Here is a 19,950-nt window from a genome sequence, read left to right on the forward strand (position 1 = left end):
TGAGGCCCTTTTCATTAGCTTCTGGCTTATTGGCACCCTGCTGATTGGAATGGACCATGACTGATAGGAGGAGGAGCCTCATTTGTTGCAGTAAAATGAGGCATATTACCGTTTAAGCCTGGCAGAAGGTATTGGGAGTTATTCATCATTGGTCATTTAACAGTATGAGGACCATGGACTGCATGCAGAATGAGTTCTTACTTTGTGTTTATGCTTTACATTCTAAATCACTCCCATCCCCATTTTTTAAGTTGACTGACTTTTTTTTTGCTTTTTTTTCTTTGAAACGTCGGTGTAGGCGTTCCTTAAGGTCAGAAAGTACAAGAAGTAATGAAATCCTGATTTAGAATGCTCTTCGTCAAATAAAGTCTAATTTTAGAATTTCTTAAAGTAAAAACAGTTTCTGTAGAATAAGTTTAATTTGTATGTGGTTTATTAGTGATAGAGTAAACATACAGTGGTGAAGTTTAATGAAATGATCTGTGATCTAAAAGTCTCTATTACCCTGTTTTTTTTAATGTTGTTTTGCTCTTCCTCTTCCCACATACCCATTCTTCTTTTAAAGATTTTATTTGTCAGAGAGAGAGAGTGCACAAGTGGGGGTTGGGGGGTAGCAGCAGGCAGAGGGAGAAGTAGGCTCCCACTGAGCAAGGAACCTGATTCGGGACTTGATCATGACCTGAGCTGAAGGAAAATGATGCTTAACTGACTGAGCCACCCAGACATCCCCCACATACCCATTCTTTTTTTTTTTTTTTTCTTTTTTTTTTTTTTTTTTTTTGAAGATTTTATTTATTTCCTTGACAGAGAGAAACACAGTGAGAGAGGGAACAGAAGCAGGGGGAGTGGGAGAGGGAGCAGCAGGCTTCCTGCTGAGCAGGCAGCCTCACGAGGGGCTCCATCCCAGGACCCCAGAATCATGACCTGAGCTGAAGGCAGACGTTTTAATGACTGAGCCACCCAGGTGCCCCAATACCCATTCTTTTTATGAAAATAGAAGGGGCAAGAAAAATATTTGCCAAGCTCTCTGTCAGTTCAGGAAAGATACTAATAACAATTCTTTCTGTCATCACTTTAATTTAGGGCAAAGGAGAACTAGACAATGTGATGGGTGAATGGAGGAAAATGCCTTTTATTATACAAATGGAGAAGCTTTTTTGAAAAATACCAAAATTATCTATTTTTATACTTGATACATTTTATATTTAATACATGTTTTTACAGTGATTTTTTTTAAAAGCCCTCATTTGATTATCTTGATAGTCTGTACTCATGCCTGCCTATGAGTGTGGGTATGGACAGCTTAATACATAAACACTTATTCTCAGAAATATTCGTGGAACCTCACCATACTATTGTCCTCAAAGCTTATATCATAAAACTGATTTGTAAGTGAATTCACCTTTATGGGATCTCTTAACCTCCTTTGGTATTTCTGTTACTGAACCCCATTGCATAAATACTAAGAAATACACATTTACTGAGTCTTGCCTTTTATCAAAAAATACCTGAAGGATTTCAAGTACAATTTAGTTACTCCAGGTTTTTTTTTTTTAATAAAACTGTTCAGCACCTACTTGTATAAGATAATGATAGGCAATGATGGTAAGGTCTCTGCCTTCAAAAAGCTTACAATCAAGGAGAGAAGATAGGACAGGTGTACAAAAAATGATCATGTAGAACATACTGTGAAGTAAAAGACCCAAGAAAAATATAATTATTCTAAGAGTATAAAGGAGGTGAAGATGAGTGTAAATGGGGAGGTGACATTTTAGCTGTTGTATCATGTGGTATAGAATTCCATCAGGGAGGGGCGTCTGGGTGGCTCAGTGGGTTAAGCCTCTGCCTTCTGCTCAGGTCATGATCTCAGGGTCCTGGGATTGAGCCCCGCATTGGGCTCTCTGCTTAGCAGGGAGCCTGCTTCCCCCCCCCGCCTGCCTCTCTGCCTACTTGTGATCTCTCTCTCTATCAAATAAATAAAATCTTAAAAAAAAAAAAAATTCCATCAGGAAGAAATTTTTTTAAAAATAGGAATTTTGAAAGGACAAGCCATGTTCAGAAAATGAAAAAAGAATACATCTTTTGTTTGGATTATAGGGTACATAATGTTTATAATTAGGTTATAAGGTAGAAAGATATTTTGTGTCCAGATTATGGAAGACATCAAATGTCATTCTCTTCTATTTAGTAGGCAGCAGGAAGTACTTCATGGGATTTGACTGTTGAGAACTGGTTGGAGACAGTAGCTCAGGCAATTATATATGGGGTAAAAGGAGCAGGGAGTAACTAGAAATATAAAGGCTTAAATGATCCATTCATAAGTTCTACTAAAGGTTTAAAGTAGTGTCAGAGTGGTGAGAAAGATGTGTTCCTTTTCCAGAAACATAGAGAATTGCAGGTATTGGAGTCTGTGGTGGGAAGGCTAGAGGGAGGAGAGTAGGGGCGGGGGAGAGAGAGTGGATTTGGTAACCATGAGAATGTTGGTGCTGAAGTAGAGGAAACAGGAGTAGAGATGGGAAGGACAGGAAGCTTGGGGCAGTGATGCAAAGTTTGGCTTCGCATATTGAGCTTGAGGTGAAACCATATGTCCAGTTGGAGAGGTCCAGCAACCAGTATGCACATAGAAATGTCAACTTAGTAGTCATTCATAGAGCTGTCATAGTTGATACTTTCAGAAATGATATTACTAAGGGATAAAACACAGGTAGATAGAAAAGAAAACTGAGACTAGAGCTCTGAGGAAAACCTACATTAAAAAACTGGAAGGGTGAAAGAGAAATGGAGCCTAAGTATTATATCCAGTGATTTAAAAGAAACACTCAAACAGTAACTTCTCACAAGGATAAAATCATTCTTTCAACAAATATATATTTACCGTCACTGTTGTAGAATCTGAATACTGCAAATCTTGTATAATTTAGATTTTGTCTGAATAAGACAAAGTCCTAGCTCTTCTGGAGCATATATTCTATTGGGAGAAAACGTAAGAGACAGATAATAAAACAAGTGAACAAATTTCTACAGTTAAGGATCAGTGTAAACACTATGAAGAAACACGACAAAATCAGGAGGGTATGACAGAAGCAGCACTGTTTCTTCAGGCCTTTCAGGCCTTTCATGCTGTTGATCTTTACAGCAAGTTGGTCTACTTGATGCTAAAGTCTTGCATGAAACTAAAACTTTTCTCACTGCTCATTCACCCACTGTCCATGTATCAACTCTTCCCTCTGTTACCAGTATTAGAGTTAAAACATATTTCATCAAAATTAGCATCAGGGGGTGCCTGGGTGGCTCGGTCAGTTAAAGTGTCTGCCTTCAGCTAAGGTCATGATCTCAGAGTCCTGGGACTGAGTCCCACATCAGGCTCCCTGCACAGTAGGAGCCATCTTCTTCTTCTCCCACTCCCTCTGCTTGTGTTCCCTCTCTCACTCTTTCTCTGTCAAATAAATAAATAAAATCTTTCAAAAAAAAAAGTTAGCATCAGTTATTCCTAAAAATGTGACCTTTAGCTAATTTTTACATGTGCATCCTGATTTTTTCCAAGGTAACAGCTGTAAGACCAACAGTATTGATCTTAATACTACCCTCCCTGTTACTAAGTCCTTCCATAACATCTTTGAAGTCTCAATACTTTTGCCTTCCCAAAATGGCTTTTTAACTTGAATATACAAGTCTAGATCTGGCTGTTTCGTGATTAAAGGCATTTACAATTAGAATTTAGTAACATTATACAAATTAGTGTATTTTCTTTGAGGTAGGTATATCCATTTGCAGTCAAAGGAAAATAGGCTTTCTGGCTGCTTGCCTTCTTTTTAAAAAATAAAAGCTGTTATGTTTAATGATCATGACTTGTTGAATTTTGTTTTTCATGAGCTTGTCCCAGTATCTGGCTTTTTCAGCATATTATGCTGTCTTTAAAACCAATGCTGAGACCCCCTTGTTTGCCATAATATAGGCCTCTTTAAATTCATTAGAGCTCTAAGCTTATACAGAACAAGGGTATTTCTGTTGGAAGACTCCTTTCACCCACAAATAGTTTTCCTTTTTAAAATGTTTGACCACAGTTCATCCACGTCAGTTGATTTGTCTGCCTAAGTACTAAGATGTGAAGATGGTTTATTATGCTTGTTATAGAATAGAAATAGAATTTCCTAGGGAAAACTTCCTAGGGACTGTTAGTACCTGGATTAAAGAGATTTTTCAGTAAACTTGTCCCTATTCTCTGTCACTATTTTTTTAGCAATATGAAATAAATACAAAATACTGCAACAAAACTTTTAGCCAAAATACCAAATTTATGCATCCAGATGTTATACTCTTTAAAGTGGATCCCAGGGGCATCTGGGTGGCTCAGTGGGTTAAAAGCCTCTGGTCCTGATCCCAGGGTCCTGGAATTGAGCCCCACATCAGGCTCTCTGCTCAGCGGAGAGCCTGCTTCCTCCTCTCTCTGTCAAATAAATAAATAAAATCTTAAAAAAAAAAAAGTGGATCCCATTAGGGATGCCTGGTGGTTCAATGGATTAAGCATCCAACTTTTTTTTTTTTTTTTTTTTTTTCCCTTTTTTTTTTATTTATTTTTTTTTCAGCGTAACAGTATTCATTCTTTTTGCACAACACCCAGTGCTCCATGCAAAACGTGCCCTCCCCATCACCCACCACCTGTTCCCCCAACCTCCCACCCCTGACATCCAACTCTTGATTTCAGTTCAGATCATGATCTCAGGGTGGTGAGATCAAGCCCACATCGATATCACATGGGGCTCTGTGCTGGGCGTGGAGTCTGCTTAAGATTCTCTCTCTCCATCTGCCCCCCGCCCCCATTCCTGTACCTGCATGCTTTCTCTCAATGAATCAATAAAGTGGACCTCTTAGGAGGTGGAAACCACAAATCATTTTGGGAACATTTTCGGAAGGACTTTAGGGTTTCTTCCACTTTCCTCAAAAGTGACAAAATACCCTTTGGTATGCAAGTTCGATTTTATATGATACATCATTTAAAGCTAAATTTGGCAAAAATGTAGTTGATCAAACTGAGAACTTATTAAATGAGAAATAAAGAATATCTATTCTAAAAAATTACTTTCTTTGGCTTTTAAAACTGTTTTTAGGGGCGCCTGGGTGGCTCAGTGGATTAAGCCGCTGCCTTCAGCTCAGGTCATGATCTCAGGGTCCTGGGATCGAGCCCCGCATCGGGCTCTCTGCTCTGCAGGGAGCCTGCTTCCTCCTCTCTCTCTGCCTGCTTCTCTGCCTACTTGTGATCTCTGCCTGTCAAATAAATAAATAAAATCTTTAAAAAAAAAAACTGTTTTTAAAGACTGTTGTCAAAAGATAATAGTTTCCTGAGATAATTATTTTTAATGAATACCATTTATTTGGATGATATATTTAAGAGAGTTTTTTGGGGTTTTTTTTTAAGATTTTATTTATTTATTTGACACATAGAGCACACAGCAGGAGGAGCAGCAGAAAGAGAGAGAGAAGCAGGCTCTCCACTGATCAGGGAGCCCCGATTCGGGGCTGGATCCTAGGGCCTTGGGATCACAACCTGAGCTGAAGGCAGATGCTTAACCTTAGAACTGAGCCACCCAGGCATCCCAAGAAAAATTGTTTATTAGATGTGTTAACTCTATAGTCACTTTTTTTTGTTCTAACAGAAACCTAAATAATTTTCAGTTGGGATAATAAATAGATATAATCTGTTTTATTCCTCTCATTATTATGTGCGATACTTTTTTTAAATAGTCTCGTGTCCAGTGTGGGGCTCAAACTCATGAGAGTCACACACTCTACTGATTGAGCCAGCTAGGTGCCCTAGAGTATATAAGATATCTTTTAATCCTAGTTTTAAAGCTGTATATAGCTTTCAGGTAATGGATAGTCCTAAATTGATGAAACCAGTTTTTCACTCTGAGTTTTAGAGGTGGAAGCTTAGATTATAAGAATAACCCCATGCAAATGGATTTCCATTTTTGTTGTTATCACATATTGATACATGTATGTTTTGTTTTCTGGTTAGATTTATTCTCCTGACCATACCAGCAGTAGTTTTCCATCAAATCCATCAACACCAGTTGGATCACCATCACCTCTCACAGGTAGGCTTCTGTTTTAACTACTGACTTGTGTATGGGGCTGCTTTGAAATATTTGAACTTTGTTTATTTTCCAATAAAATCTAGTAAAAATTTATAAAAAATTGTCTGAATTTTGAAAAAATTTGTAAGCAGAGTCTTGTTCATTTTGAATAATGAAATATTTGCTAGTTTTGAGTTACTCTTTTCTGATTCTTAATTTGGTATAATTTCTAAGAATAATTGTTATAACAGGGTAAAAAGGCTGACAATTGGAATGAAAGCAAAATAGAGAAGGAGATAAATCAAAATTTTTGGTAAGGTAACATAGAAAGTAAACAGAATTACCCTATTTAGAAGTACATGTAACTTCTTTCTTGTTTTCTGCCTTTTCCTTGTACCATGTGTAAGACTCAGAAATGGGTAAGTTTCTACTACTTTGTCTTTATTTTCAGATTCACTAAGTTATTCATAATAATGTAGCTTTTTGCTAACGAAAAGAATTGTCTATAAATGTGGATGAATATTGTTAGTAGAGTTAGATAAGCAGTTCAGATTTGTTTTTCCTATTTTTTTCCACATTTGCTCTAACAAGTTCCAGTTACTTCCTACAGTATGAATTTGTTGAGGTACAGTTGTTACTATTGTAAATAGGAATTTTTAGATACTAGGAATAAATAAGATTATAAGAAAAGGTTTAATATTTATTAAGCTATAATTTTAAAACTGGTTATATATTTTTCTGAGCAGTGTTTGAGGAAAAAAACATGCTGAAGAGGACATACATTAGTTCTGAGGAAAAGACATTAGGCAACTGGGTAAAAATTGCCTTATTCCTCCACCAATTGACCTCAGAATTGATTCTTTTTCTGATCAAGTCATTAATTAAGTCCATGTGGCTTTGTTGTTGTTGAGGAACCTTTTTGCATTGTTGAAGGGTTCTGGTATATCAGGGCCCTGGCTATCACCTGTGCTTTGTGTAGCAGCTTTGTGACTCTGCTGAGAAGCATCCCAGTATGGAGTTGATGAACTGCTGGCAGCTGCTCTCAGCTCTTAGTGGCTTCTGCCACTTTCTCAGACACCATGGCTTCAGCTGTCTAGTAAAAGTTGAACAGCTGTTCCCCACGTAGTCAGGACTATGAAAGACCCATTGACTTAAAGTTGTTATTTAACAGAGAGCTGAAATTACAGGAAGAATGATGTAACTTTAACCCTACTCACCCTTCTGGCACAGTTTTACTGAAATTATCAGTGTCATTTTTGCCACAGCCTGTTCTCCTTTCTCATCCGAGATGAGAATATCTGTCCTTACTATGTGTTCCCACCTTCTCATCTCCTCTGCCAAAAGTAAGCTGTAAAAGTGTCCTTTGGTTTTTATTAATACTGGGAGGGAGGTCGGGCAGCAGAGTTCAGCATGTATGAGGGGACGTCACTAAAATGGAGAATCAGAGACTTAGACATTTTTCAAAAAAATCATGGTTCAAAGTAAAATCTCACATTTCCTCCTCCATCTTTATTTGGGGTTTAATAGGTAATATCCTTCTCCCCTCTTTAATTCAGTTGATTAATAAGTATCTGTAGTCTGTTGAAGTGTGTAATGAAGGTACTAATAGGCTTCCTTCTCAATTCGACAGTCATAATCAAAGAAAAATTCTTTCTTTCTTTCATATATTCCTACTGAAACAGCACATCAAAGACCTATTTTAAGTGTATCTCTCTCATCTCCTGTATCTAGTATTTCCATCCTGTTACCACACACATAAATATACACACACCCTAAATTGACAGAAATGTAAAAGGGAAAAGGAAAAAGGAAAGCACAATGTGATAAATTACTCACAGCTGAAGGAAAAATGAAAAAGATGGAGCAAACCAGAGCTTCTATTATAATATGTGGAAATTATTTGGTACCTTATATTGTAGTGGCCTGTTATCTAAAGTAAAAAATTCTACCCCACTGTGTGCTCTCTATGCTTGTCCTATTCTCTATGCCTGAGCATCAGTCAGACTGACCCAGGCCTTTAGGATAGATACACAGGCAAAGAGCCACACAGGCATCTTCTAAGGCAACCATCATTCTTATTTAAATTCCACTTATTTTCCTTAGGAAATTTTCAGACCAAGAACATGTATATCTGCCTAGAGCATGCTTATGAGGAACTTCGGAGATGGTGATACTGTATCAGTCACGATGCTTTAGGCTGAAAGGAAGAGAAACTCTTGTCTTGACTGGCTTTATTAAATAATGCGGGGATTGCTTATCTTGTACAACAAGAAGCCCATGGCAGGGCAGGTTCCTGGACCCTAGTATGTCAGAGCTCCTGCTCTACTGCTTTGCAGGTCTTCCTCAGGCTGGTGGCAAGTTCAGTAGTTCACGGTACCATACGTGGCCAAAACAGTGTTCAAAAGAAGAAAAAGACCATCTTTTCCTTGTATTTTAAGAATCTTTTTCAGAAGCTTCTTCAACAGATTGTCCCTCATGAGTCTTGGCCAGCATTGGGCCCCTAACACACCTGCTCTAAACAGAAATGGACCATGGACCATATGGACCAATAAACCATGGACCACCATGGTTATCTTAGACATTAGGATTTACCCCAAAAGCTAAGAATAGAGTTACTCTTTTCTGGTTCACACCAGGAAAGGACAGATATCCCATCCGCCTTCTGAACAAAATTAGGGCTCTGGCAGCAAGGTAGAAGAGATGACTATGTCTATTACAGTTGCCATTTGGGAACCGACACAAGTATTTAAAAGGGTGTATTTACTAAGGGAACTTGGAAAGCAGACAAGCAAAACCTTGTTTTGCCTTTCTTTACCTCCTTCTAGAATATGAATAAATAAAGGTTTAATAATTGCCATGCTCAGTAGCAATCTTGAGAATATTTACAATAGAAATAAAGAGGAAGAAAAGAGGAGGAAGAAAAGATTCCTTAGTTTTGGCTAGTTTAATCAATGAGATATTTATTTTTATCATCTGTCAGTGTGCCTGGTGTTAGGCATTTATTTGATGTCAGCATGATTTCAGCTTAGCTGAGAAATAAAAGATAAACACATAAAAATACAGCCATCAGAATTCACTCTGAGCTCGAGTGGTTGGGATAAACTTCATGAAGAGAGCAGGACTTTAAAAAGAGGAGGAAGAATCTAAGTCTAAAGAGAAGAGTGTAACAAAGATCTAGATGCAAGAAAGCGCATGACTTCTTCATCCAGAGTCATGGGCATGACTGATTATGAACTCCTCACATATGGAAGTGTGAAGCACTCATGGAAAGGTTGGCTGGAGCCAGATTATGGAAAGCAAAGCACTCAGTGCTACATTAAGGATTATCCAACCTTTTCCAAGTATGAGGGATCTCATGAAAGTTTGAGTTTAAGGTAAGATTACAAAGAGAAGCAAGTAAAAAATAAGAAGAAGAAGAAGAAAATGCATGATGAATGATCTTAAGAATTTCTTTCAGCCATTCACTATGTTGGCATCTAGTCTCTAAGGTTATTAACCAGTTAACTCTAAGTTCCACTCTGAATGAGAACAGATCAGAAACACTAAATGGATCTTAGATTTAGTGATCAAAGAGCCTATCCACATTTTCTAGCCAGATAATTCCGTTCTCCTATTCTAATCACCTAGCTACCTTGTTTTTTGGAAATGGTCACTAAATTTTAATAGCAGGTAAGTTTATTACAATCCTTCTTGAATAAGAACTAGCTCTTTGGGGTGATCCCTAAAAGGCTCAGGTAATTATAGAAATTGTTAACTGCAAAAACAGTTGAAAATTTGTGCTTATCTAGTAGAAGGAAAGGATAAGCCCCAAGTCAGTACATGTTTCTATACCAGATACCAGGTGACGGGAAGGAAGGCAGGAAATAACCCTATCCTCTTCCATATGTGTGTAATAATGCTACAGTTGATGATTACAGGCTAGAGAGAGAGAGAGATGCCAACATCAGCTATAGGATTGACTTCTACTGAACTATATCCATTCGTCCCCTTTGGGACAATAGCATGAATTTTTGAAAAGACAACTGGGGTGCAAGGAGCTCCATCCATTAACTATAACTTGGCATTTCTATGAAGTTCAAGGAGGTATCAGTGATTTAAGCATGTTAGTACTCTATTTTAACCAGTTAACTCTATTTAACACAGTCACAGTGGGGCAGCCCAATCTATAATAAAAGCAAAACAGGTTTGAGTGTGTGTATTTTTCCAGTTTAATGAATTACATTTTGGATATAGATCTTAGCATGATTTCTTCATATCATTATCAAAAAACAATGAGTGTAGGTTATTTCTTACCTAAGTAACTCTTTGTACATCTCATTCCTCAACACTAAACCCGTTGAAGAACCACAAAAAATGCTGCTTTTGCCAAGCAGATGCATGCTAACAATCCTGAGGTGTTTAAACATAAAACCTGTATTAATATCCCATACAGATTAAGTAATTTGATGATTAGTGTCCTGTTACAGGCCAATCACCCAAAAGGAAATGGGAAAGATGGAGCAAAATGTTTGAAAATAAAATATTGTAAACATCAAAAGAAACTACTTTCAAAGTAAAGTCTTTTTCAAAATGGATTATGATTAACCTCTTATTCACATAAAATTCATAATTCTACATCAATGCTTGGAACACACTAATGGCTGCTGAATTCTACTTGTTATATAAATTAGTTCACAAGCTTCTGTTCCAATGCACAACTTTAGATTGTCCATAATTTGTGTAGTTGAATTAGGATTACCTTTGTATGTCTAGCAGGAAACCTTTACTTGTCCTCAAAATATTGTGATATGCTTACAAGTAAAAACAAAAAACTATTAGCTGATGAAGTATATTAACATGTTTTTTCTTACAATATTAGTGTCTAAATTTTCTCTATGTAATCAACAACAGTATGCATATAATTGTGAAATACAGTCAGGTTAAGAATCTATGTATCCGGGGCACCTGGGTGGCTCAGTGGGTTAAAGCCTCTGCCTTCAGCTCAGGTCATGATCCCAGGGTCCTGGGATCAAGCCCTGCATCGGGTTCTCTGCTCAGCAGGGAGCCTGCTTCCTCCTCCCTCTCTCTCTGCCTGCCTCTCTGCCTACTTGAAATCTCTGTCTGTCAAATAAATAAATAAAATCTTTAAAAAAATAAAAAAAAAGAATCTATGTATCCAACTTTTCAAGTTGCAAAATATATATGATTGATGGGAATACAATTACTAGGTTACTCAGCTAAAGTGAACTATAATAGTTACAATTTATAAGTTTTCAGTGCTTCCTAAATGTAGCAAATAATCTGCAACAATAGGCTTGATGTTAAAACTAAAGTTATCAGGGGCACCTGGGTGGCTCAGTGGGTTGGGCCTTCAGCTCAGGTCATGATCTCAGGGTCCTGGGATCAAACCCCACATCATGTTCTCTGCTCTGCTCAGCAAGGAGCCTGCTTCCCCCTCTCTCTCTGCCTGCCTCTCTGCCTACTTGTGATCTTTCTCTCTCTCTGTGTCAAATAAATAAAAAAATATTAAAAAAAAAAAAAACTTCAGTTAGCAGTAAATGAGACAAATTAAGTAACCTTTGAGTTCTCCAACTTCGGGTTTCTAATATAACTACGGTTGTCAGTGAAGCTTTTATTAAGAACAAAAATATGTATTTAAGTGAATGGTTTTTGTTTTCTGTAAATAATTTCCAAATGCACAGTCATGAAAATAGGAGTTTTGATCAATTGTGTTCTTTTTTTTTTTTAAGCTATTTTGGCATGACCATTTAAACACTGCATTCTCCCCAACACATGGATGAATTAACTCTTTCATTTTTTTAATCGTTTTTTTTTTTCCTTTTTTTAATCTACTCTGAACTTCTTTCTCTTTATGTTATTATATTGCTACCTTTCTAAAGTTGAAGAGTAAACATTTAACAAGTCTCATAATGACATTTTCCAAATTTGGTGTAAAGTATACCAGGAAAATGTTTAATAGATAATCTAAATGTATTTGCAGTCATTTGAAATTGGTGCATTTGTGTATAATTTAATGGCACAAGTTAGTAAGACACTTTAGAAAGCAGTTTGGCTATGTGACTTAAGGATCATAAATATATTTGTACCTTTTAATTCGGAAATGCTCTTTATCCTTGGGGTGCCTAGGTGTCTAAATCAGTTAAGCATCTGACTTTTTTTTTTTTTTTTAAGATTTTATTTATTTATTTGACACAGAGAGATCACAAGTAGGTAGAGAGGCAGGCAGAGGGGAAGGGTGGGGAGGTGGGGGGAGGGAAGCAGGCCCCCTGCTGAGCAGAGAGCCCGATTCGGGGCTCTATCCCAGGAGACTGAAATCATGACCTGAACCGAAGGCAGAGGCCTTTAACCCACTGAGCCATCCAGACACCCCCGAGGAATAGAATTTTAAATTACATATATTTTAAGTACATTTTCTCAAGATAATGTGTGCTAACAGATAAAGTCTGAAGATAGGCAAACATAAAAGTAATTTGGGGTTATTTTGTTTGTTTGATTTTGTTTTTTGACGTATAGTTGACACACAATGTTACATTAATTTTAGGTGTACAACAGTGATTCAACAACTCTATATATTGTGCTATGCTCACTGCAAGTGTAGCTACCATCTGTCACCATACAATACTATCACAATACCATTGACTAGATTCTCTATGCTGTACTTTTCATCCCATGACTTATTCATTCCATAAGTGGAAGCCTATAATTCCCACTTCTTCACCCAGTTTTTCCTTTTCCCCATCTCTCCTCTCCCAACCATCAGTACTCTGTATTCATGTGTCTGTTCCTGCTTTTTTTGTTACAAAATAACAGAAGTAGTTAACAATAACTAATACAAATGTTTTTAAAGTATATTTTTTTCAACTCCCTACATTGTTGTATTAATAATGAAAAAAAAAGTTTTTAATGTATTGGGGTTATAAATAACCAATACTACATTGAAGGCTGAACAAAAATGCTTACATAAGTTTATATATAGCTACAGAACATTGTTACTGTTTCTTTCAGAATATTATCAAGATCATTGAGTTAACCAAGGTACCTATATGTGCTTTTGTGTTTTGTTTTAACAGGTACCAGTCAGTGGCCCAGACCTGGAGGTCAAGCTCCTTCATCCCCAAGCTATGAAAACTCACTCCACTCGCTGGTAAGAGCCTCTTAGGAATATATGGGTCACTTTTATCTGATAGCATGGGTGCATTTTTTCAGTAAATCTTGAGTAACAGTGAAAAAACAGTAGGATAGCATTACACACAAATTCTTTGTTAACAAATGGCCTGATGTAGTTTAACAATATAAGATACATTGGGTGTGCCTTTTGCCATCTGTTCTTCGGGACCTCAGGCTTCTGGTCTCAGGACAGCTGGTGTTAAAATAGAGTTACAGGATTTTTGCTCCTTTGATAAATCTAGAGTCAGTTCTTCTGTACTTTTATGTTTACCTATAAGAGGAAACAAAAAAACAAAAAAGCACAGAGACCAAGTAAAAGCAAGAAAGTTAGTCCAGCAGGGGAAAATGGCATATTTTATTCTTTCTCATGTGATTATTCTGTATATGGTTTATTACATTTCTATTAAAAGTTTAAAATGTAGTATCAGTTATATTTGTCATGAAAAGTGTTATTTCCCAGGTTTTCTTTTTTAAAAAAATGTGTCATGTTCATTGTAAAAGCAAAAATGTTATTTAACGAAATGAATAAAGCAGTAGAATAAAAGAGCCTGTCTAGGTATTGAGCACGAAGAATTTGTGGTAGAATGTTAACTGCTGTTGCTTTTCAGTGCTTACCACAGAATTACAAAGGATTATAAAAACAAAATGAGGATAACTTGATGGAATGCTAAGTCATGCTATCATTCAATAATTCCAGGTTGCAAATAGAAAAGTTCTTTTTCTGTGACTAACAGAACAATTGAAAGGAAAGTCTTCTTCTCTCATATTTTGCAAGCAAATATAAGCAATGTATGCTGTTTAGATGCTAACCTTATAACTTTGCTATTAAATCCCAGCCTTCTCATACCTTAATACAAGTAGATCTTGCAGGTCTCCGCGTTAACTTTACTAACATGTTATGCTGACATGCACATCAGCTATTTCCTCATCTCTTTTGGAGTTAATCTTAACCTGTGCTTTGCCTCCTGTTCTGTCTTGACTTTGCCAGAAAAATCGAGTTGAGCAGCAACTTCACGAGCATTTGCAAGATGCAATGTCCTTCTTAAAGGATGTCTGTGAGGTACTATTTCTTTTAGATGGTGCCTTTTTTGTGTTTCAGTTAATTATACTTCCTATTATCCATTTAAATTCTTAAAGCCTATACAGACTCCAAAGTCTTTTAAAATCAAACAATGACCATTTTCGTTTTTGTTCAGTATGTAAGAATAGACTTTTGTTCTTTCATGTTATTGAGAATGATTCCTTTTAAAAGAGCTCTACTGGCATGTGCTTTTGATTTTTAAAATTCTAATATGTTTGTGTATGGGGCATGTGTGTATCCACAGACAATATCATTTCCTCAGTTTTGTGAAAGAGCATATTTGGATGTGTTCACCATTTCAGATAGGTATGCTTTGTTCACTTAAAATTACAGCTTAAACTTGATGAATTTGAGGACCCTTCCCTAAATTGCCCGCATTTCAAAGATCAGTATTAAAGTCCAGGTTATCGTTTTTATCACCTGTAATTATCAGACACAGCAGAATAGTCTTCATCTTCTGTAGAAAGCTAAAAGAAATAGCCTCATGGTAGATTGGTAAATAGATTTTTATGAAGCAGTGATTTGTTTCTGAAGCATTGTTAATTTTGCATAGTCAGCAAATATCCTTGCTTTGATTCTTGATTGTAGTACAGGTAGTTGCTTTTGAAGCTACATGATAGTACATTTTACTTGCTGTCTTCCATATATCCCAAAGTAGGAAACATAGCAGTTTAATAATTTAACAGATACCAGCGGTAACCTCCATGTCTTTTTTCAATCCGTACAGCAGTCTCGAATGGAGGATCGTTTAGACAGACTGGATGATGCTATCCATGTGCTGCGGAACCATGCTGTGGGCCCGTCCACCAGTTTGCCTGCTGGTCACAGTGATATACACAGTTTATTGGGACCATCCCATAATGCACCAATTGGAAGCCTCAATTCAAACTATGGTGGATCAAGCCTTGTTACAAGCAGTCGATCTGCTTCAATGGTAAAATAGTGCTCATCTCTTTTGTAATGACCACTAATGCCTATAGTCCTAAATGTTTTTCATGAAATCTTTTGGAGAGAGAGTCCTTTTTTAAAAAGGACTTATCAGACAGGGTCATTGGCAGAGCATTGGCCCTTAAAGTCCTACTACAATCATGTGCAAAGAGCTGAAACTCTCTGCAAGTTCATTTTAGCTTAAACTTAGATTTTTTCTTTCCAGATGTGTGGCCAGGACAGTTTTGCCTTGAAATAGTGTGTAGGAAGTCTGAAGAGCAACAAATAGTAAAGCAAGACTGAATTTTAAGGGGTCTGGCTGTTTATTATAATTCAGAACCAGCCTTCAAAGGCAGAAGGAATGTGAAATTATTTGTACCACTCCAAATTTAAGCTTTATTACCAAATGAAGAAAATATGGAGTAGTTTTAAGAATAGCTGTAATTTAAATGACAATAAAAGGAAAAAATACTCAGTTAATTTCTGAAGAGAATAAGATAACGCAATCCATCTTTTTAAAAACATAATTCTTTAGAGAGAAAAAGGTAAAATACTTCAGGCAAATCAAAAAATTTTTTGCATGTCCTATGTTATTTTTTATCCAGATTGTCTTTGAAAGAAATGAAGCTCTTTTTGAACCTGCAATTTAACTGATGCCGTGTGTTTGAATGTTTATAGCATTGTTTTTAGGATTTATTGCATGCAATGAAATATTCTCCTATGGAACAGATTTCTAGCTGTAAGCCATGTGATCAAGGGTAAAATTCACCTATCACCAAAATAATTAGGTGCCCCAAATGCTGAAGGCTTGTGTTCTGTAAAACAGGATTGGTTCCAGATTTTCACATTCACATGTCAGACAGCCATTTGTATTCATTTTGGAGCAGCTGAAGTAAACATCAAACACGGCTGCCTAGTTTCCTGAGTACAGTGTTTTCGGCAGCATAAGTAACATTAGATGCCTGCATATCTTAACAACCAGTTTGGGGTTGTTTTTTTTTTCAATGTCAAAAACTTGAAATTCAGGCTCCTTCTAAATTTTTGTTGCATTCAGTAAGCTAATAAAATGTGGAAACATTTAAAATTATGAAAGTCGTAGAAATAGAAGAGGGTATTATCACTCTTAGTAGTAATAGTAAAATAATACCAGTAGTATAATAAGATAGCATTGTTGTAAATATAAATGTAGAATGTCAAATAATTATTGTTTTGTTGAAGTAAGTGCTTATCCTTCTTTACAAGAATGACAAAAATTAAATATACTTAAATCCCAAATTTGCCTGAACTGCAACATTTGAAGTTATTCCTTCACCTCTTAATTGTCTTTTGATTCTTCCCTATTGATAGTTCACTGCTCCTCTATAATATTTGATATATCTCTGGCTCCTCCCAATTAAATGTCAAGTCTGTATAAAAACTTCTGTCTTCTGGAGATTGTTTTTAATGAACTTTGGATGTGAGTTGGAAAGAGACTTTTCAAAATCCAGCCCTCCAAAGCCATGTAGAAATCTAGTGCATTTTAGAAGGACTTTTGGAGGGAAAGATTGTTTCATTAGATATTACCCTGAACCTTTTAATTTAAAAAGTAGCTTCTGTTATATCCTTTATGAATATGCTGCCTACTTCAGAGCATCAGCAGAAAGGCTGCCAGAAATATTCTTTTAAAAGGAAAAAAAAAATAGTTTAGAAAAAGTCTTCTCATTAGGAGGTACATCTGACTTGGTCTGAGCCACAGTGCTAGAGCAGCTAAGCCCACGCTGTTGCTCAGTATGTCTACCAAGGTCCTCTCTCCAGTTCTGGCCTTTTTCGAGACATGGAGCTGGTGAAAATCTGCCAGACATCGTCTGTTCGATCCATCCCATCCAGACTCAGTCAGTAGTGGAGGTGGATCCACAGATGTTTCTGCCAGGCTTACCCTCAAAATATAAAAGTTATTAACTAACAAAAAAAATCTGAAACTGTCAAGTGACTCACTGTCCATCTCCCGTCATTCTGAAATGAACAGTTTAGCTCTGAGTCCTCAGTTCTCAGTTTCAGCAAAAAGATCCAAGGATAGAATGAAATGAAGCTCATTGTCAGCCAGGCAATCTGGTTGAGGAAGATTCTTATCCTGGCAGCTCTTCAGCTATCTGAGGACATCAGTAGTGCCAGGAGCCCCCTGCTTACACGCCCAGTACCCACCTGTATGAAATCAACTCTTTTCATATTATTGGAAGGTATGTGATTTAGCTATTGCCAGCCATCTCCAAGAATTAATCTCCTGCTTTTATTATTCACTCCTGCCCCTCTGCATTCTAACTGATGATGACTAAGAAATCACACAATTTTACATTCTCAAATCACTTTTCCTTTTTGGTCCTGTTTGACTTTCTGGCAGTTTTTATACTTTTCCTTTATAGTAACATAAATTAGTATTTGTTTTAAAGGTTTCTAAAAATGGAAGTTATGTGGCCAAAATTACGAAGTAAGCACAGAAATACCAGTTTATAAACAGTTCTGTATCGCCAAGTGGAATTTGTAAGGTCAGCTTCTCTCTAAAGTATGTAATTTTCATCATTCCATTTATTTTCTGCAGAAAATAGAATTATTCTAATAAATACCATTTCAGGAATTCCACAGAACATTCAATTTTAGTATATGTGCTGCCAAAGTGAGCACTCCACAGAACATTCAAATAAAATTTTTGTTCTCATGGGACTTTACTGTAGGTCACTATCCTAATGGCAGGTTTTAAATATGATATTGCTTTCTCTCCTAGCATTTAGAAGAGGGATCAGCATTCTTCTGTAAAAGGCCAGATAGGGGTGCCTGGGTGGCTTAGTGAGTTAAGCCTCTGCCTTCGGCTCAGGTCATGATCTCAGGGTCCTGAGATCGAGCCCCACTTCAAGCTCTCTACTCAGCAGGGAGCCTGCTTCCTCCTCTCTCTGCCTGCCTCTCAGCCTACTTGTGATCTCTGTCTGTAAAATAAATAAATAAAATCTTAAAAAAAAAAAGGCCAGATAGTAAATATTTTCAGCTTTGCCGGCTCTATGGTCTCTGTCACAACTACTTAACTCTAACATTGTAGCATGAAAGCAGCCAGAGACATTATGAAATCAAATGGGTGTGGCTGTGTTCCACTAAAACTTCACTTACCAAAGAGCGCCTTAATTTATAAAAAACAAAAAAACCAGGACCTGATTTAACCAGCAGTTAACACCTTGCCAGTTTTTGAATTACAACATAAATTAGCTTCCCAATGCAGGTAACGAGAGTTAGCAAGTTTTCTTCTTTTTCTTGGAGACTTATAACTGCTTGCTTTTTTTTTTTTTTTTTTTTTTTTTTTTTTTTTTTTTAATGAAATTGGTTTGGGAGTTTTGTTGAAGTAGTTGGAATATTTGAGGTAAGCCAGAATACACTTAGAGTAGAGGAGTAAGAGTTGATGTCAAGAAAAAAGAGGTATAGACAGCCCAGCTCTCAGCCAGCAATGCTATCAAGAGTGCTTGTCATAACAGACTACGTAGACAGGTTTAATCAAAATAGTGTCCCTTGGTCAGGGAAATAACTTAGTTGCTGATAAACGTTCTTTACATTGTTTTCGATTGTAAGAAGATTATGTCAGTAATAGTCATCGATAGCGGATAATACTGATTTTTGAAAGAGTCATCTTCTTGTCTTATAGATGAAATAATTAGTATTCCAGAAGAAGATTTTTATATTTCACAACAAGGAGATAAGACTACCAACTGCGAGAAACATATGTTAACAGAAGCCAAAATCAAAAGACTGGATTTTGACTGTTACTTTGAACTGAACTTGCCCAGCCTCAAAGTTTAGAATTAAATGAGGTTTCAACTACAGAAAGCTTTTAACATTATTTTAACTATCTAATACACATAAAAATTAAATTCTTAGAAAGTTTACTGTGTCAGAAAAAGAAACTAAGAAATAAATAATTCCTGCTTTTTAAAATATACTTAGTATAGCCAGCCTGACAGTTTTAATATTTGCTCTTATTTTTTGATAGGATTAATATTTTCATTTACTTAATTTCATATTCCCTTTCATTATTTTTGATGATTTCTTCATATTTGCTGAATGCAAATATAAAACTTGAGACTTTTTTGTCAGATAGTCTTACTAGGATGTGATTGGTATACTTTCAAATTTTAAAGGCAGGGTTTTGGGAACTATTAAAATGTCAACATTGGACTTCAGTTTTGCTGCCACTTATTTAGTCTAAGAATAAACTCTTGGAATAAACTGCTAACTGGAAAAAATACCAGAAAGGACCAGAATTGTTAATTTTACTTGGGCATTATTAAGAGGTCTCAACATTATAATAGTTATTGTATGTCATACCTGTTTATGGCTCTGTAGATAGCTCATGACACCTTCTATCTTTAACAGAAAGTACTCATTCCTCTAAGAGTGATTTCTACTTCATACTAAGTTATATGAGAAGCTTTTTGTATTAATGGAAGCTTGATGGAAATCTTAAAAAGTTCCTTATTTATGATACAAAACTTATCCATAAGGTCTTTTGATTTCTTTGTTGTAAATACTAAGGGAATTTAATCCAACCATTTAATTTTTTTTAATTATTTGGGTTTTTGTTGTTTAAGCCATGGTTGGAGATGTCTGGTGTTCTTTTGTGACAGCAGAATAAATAGTGTTAAATTGTAGGATTTAAAGTTTCTTATATAATGATGTAAATATATA

General features: G+C 36.3%; 1 protein-coding gene across 8 annotated transcripts in view; it reads left to right on the forward strand.

Annotated features, from left to right (window-relative positions):
* TCF12 (transcription factor 12) overlaps window positions 1-19,950 on the forward strand; it is a 385,612-nt gene that overhangs the window by 342,249 nt on the left and 23,413 nt on the right. For 4 of the 8 annotated variants that reach the window (XM_046007718.1, XM_046007719.1, XM_046007723.1 and 1 more), the window contains 4 exons: window positions 6,017-6,095; window positions 13,145-13,218; window positions 14,230-14,301; window positions 15,050-15,256. In XM_046007718.1, coding sequence (XP_045863674.1) covers window positions 6,017-6,095; window positions 13,145-13,218; window positions 14,230-14,301; window positions 15,050-15,256 — 432 coding nt within the window. The remainder of the gene's footprint in view (window positions 1-6,016; window positions 6,096-13,144; window positions 13,219-14,229; window positions 14,302-15,049; window positions 15,257-19,950) is intronic. The other 4 variants (XM_046007721.1, XM_046007725.1, XM_046007720.1 and 1 more) reach the window with 3 other exon arrangements.

Source organism: Meles meles, chromosome 6 (assembly GCF_922984935.1).
Source record: "Meles meles chromosome 6, mMelMel3.1 paternal haplotype, whole genome shotgun sequence".
NCBI classification, from domain to species: domain Eukaryota; kingdom Metazoa; phylum Chordata; class Mammalia; order Carnivora; family Mustelidae; genus Meles; species Meles meles.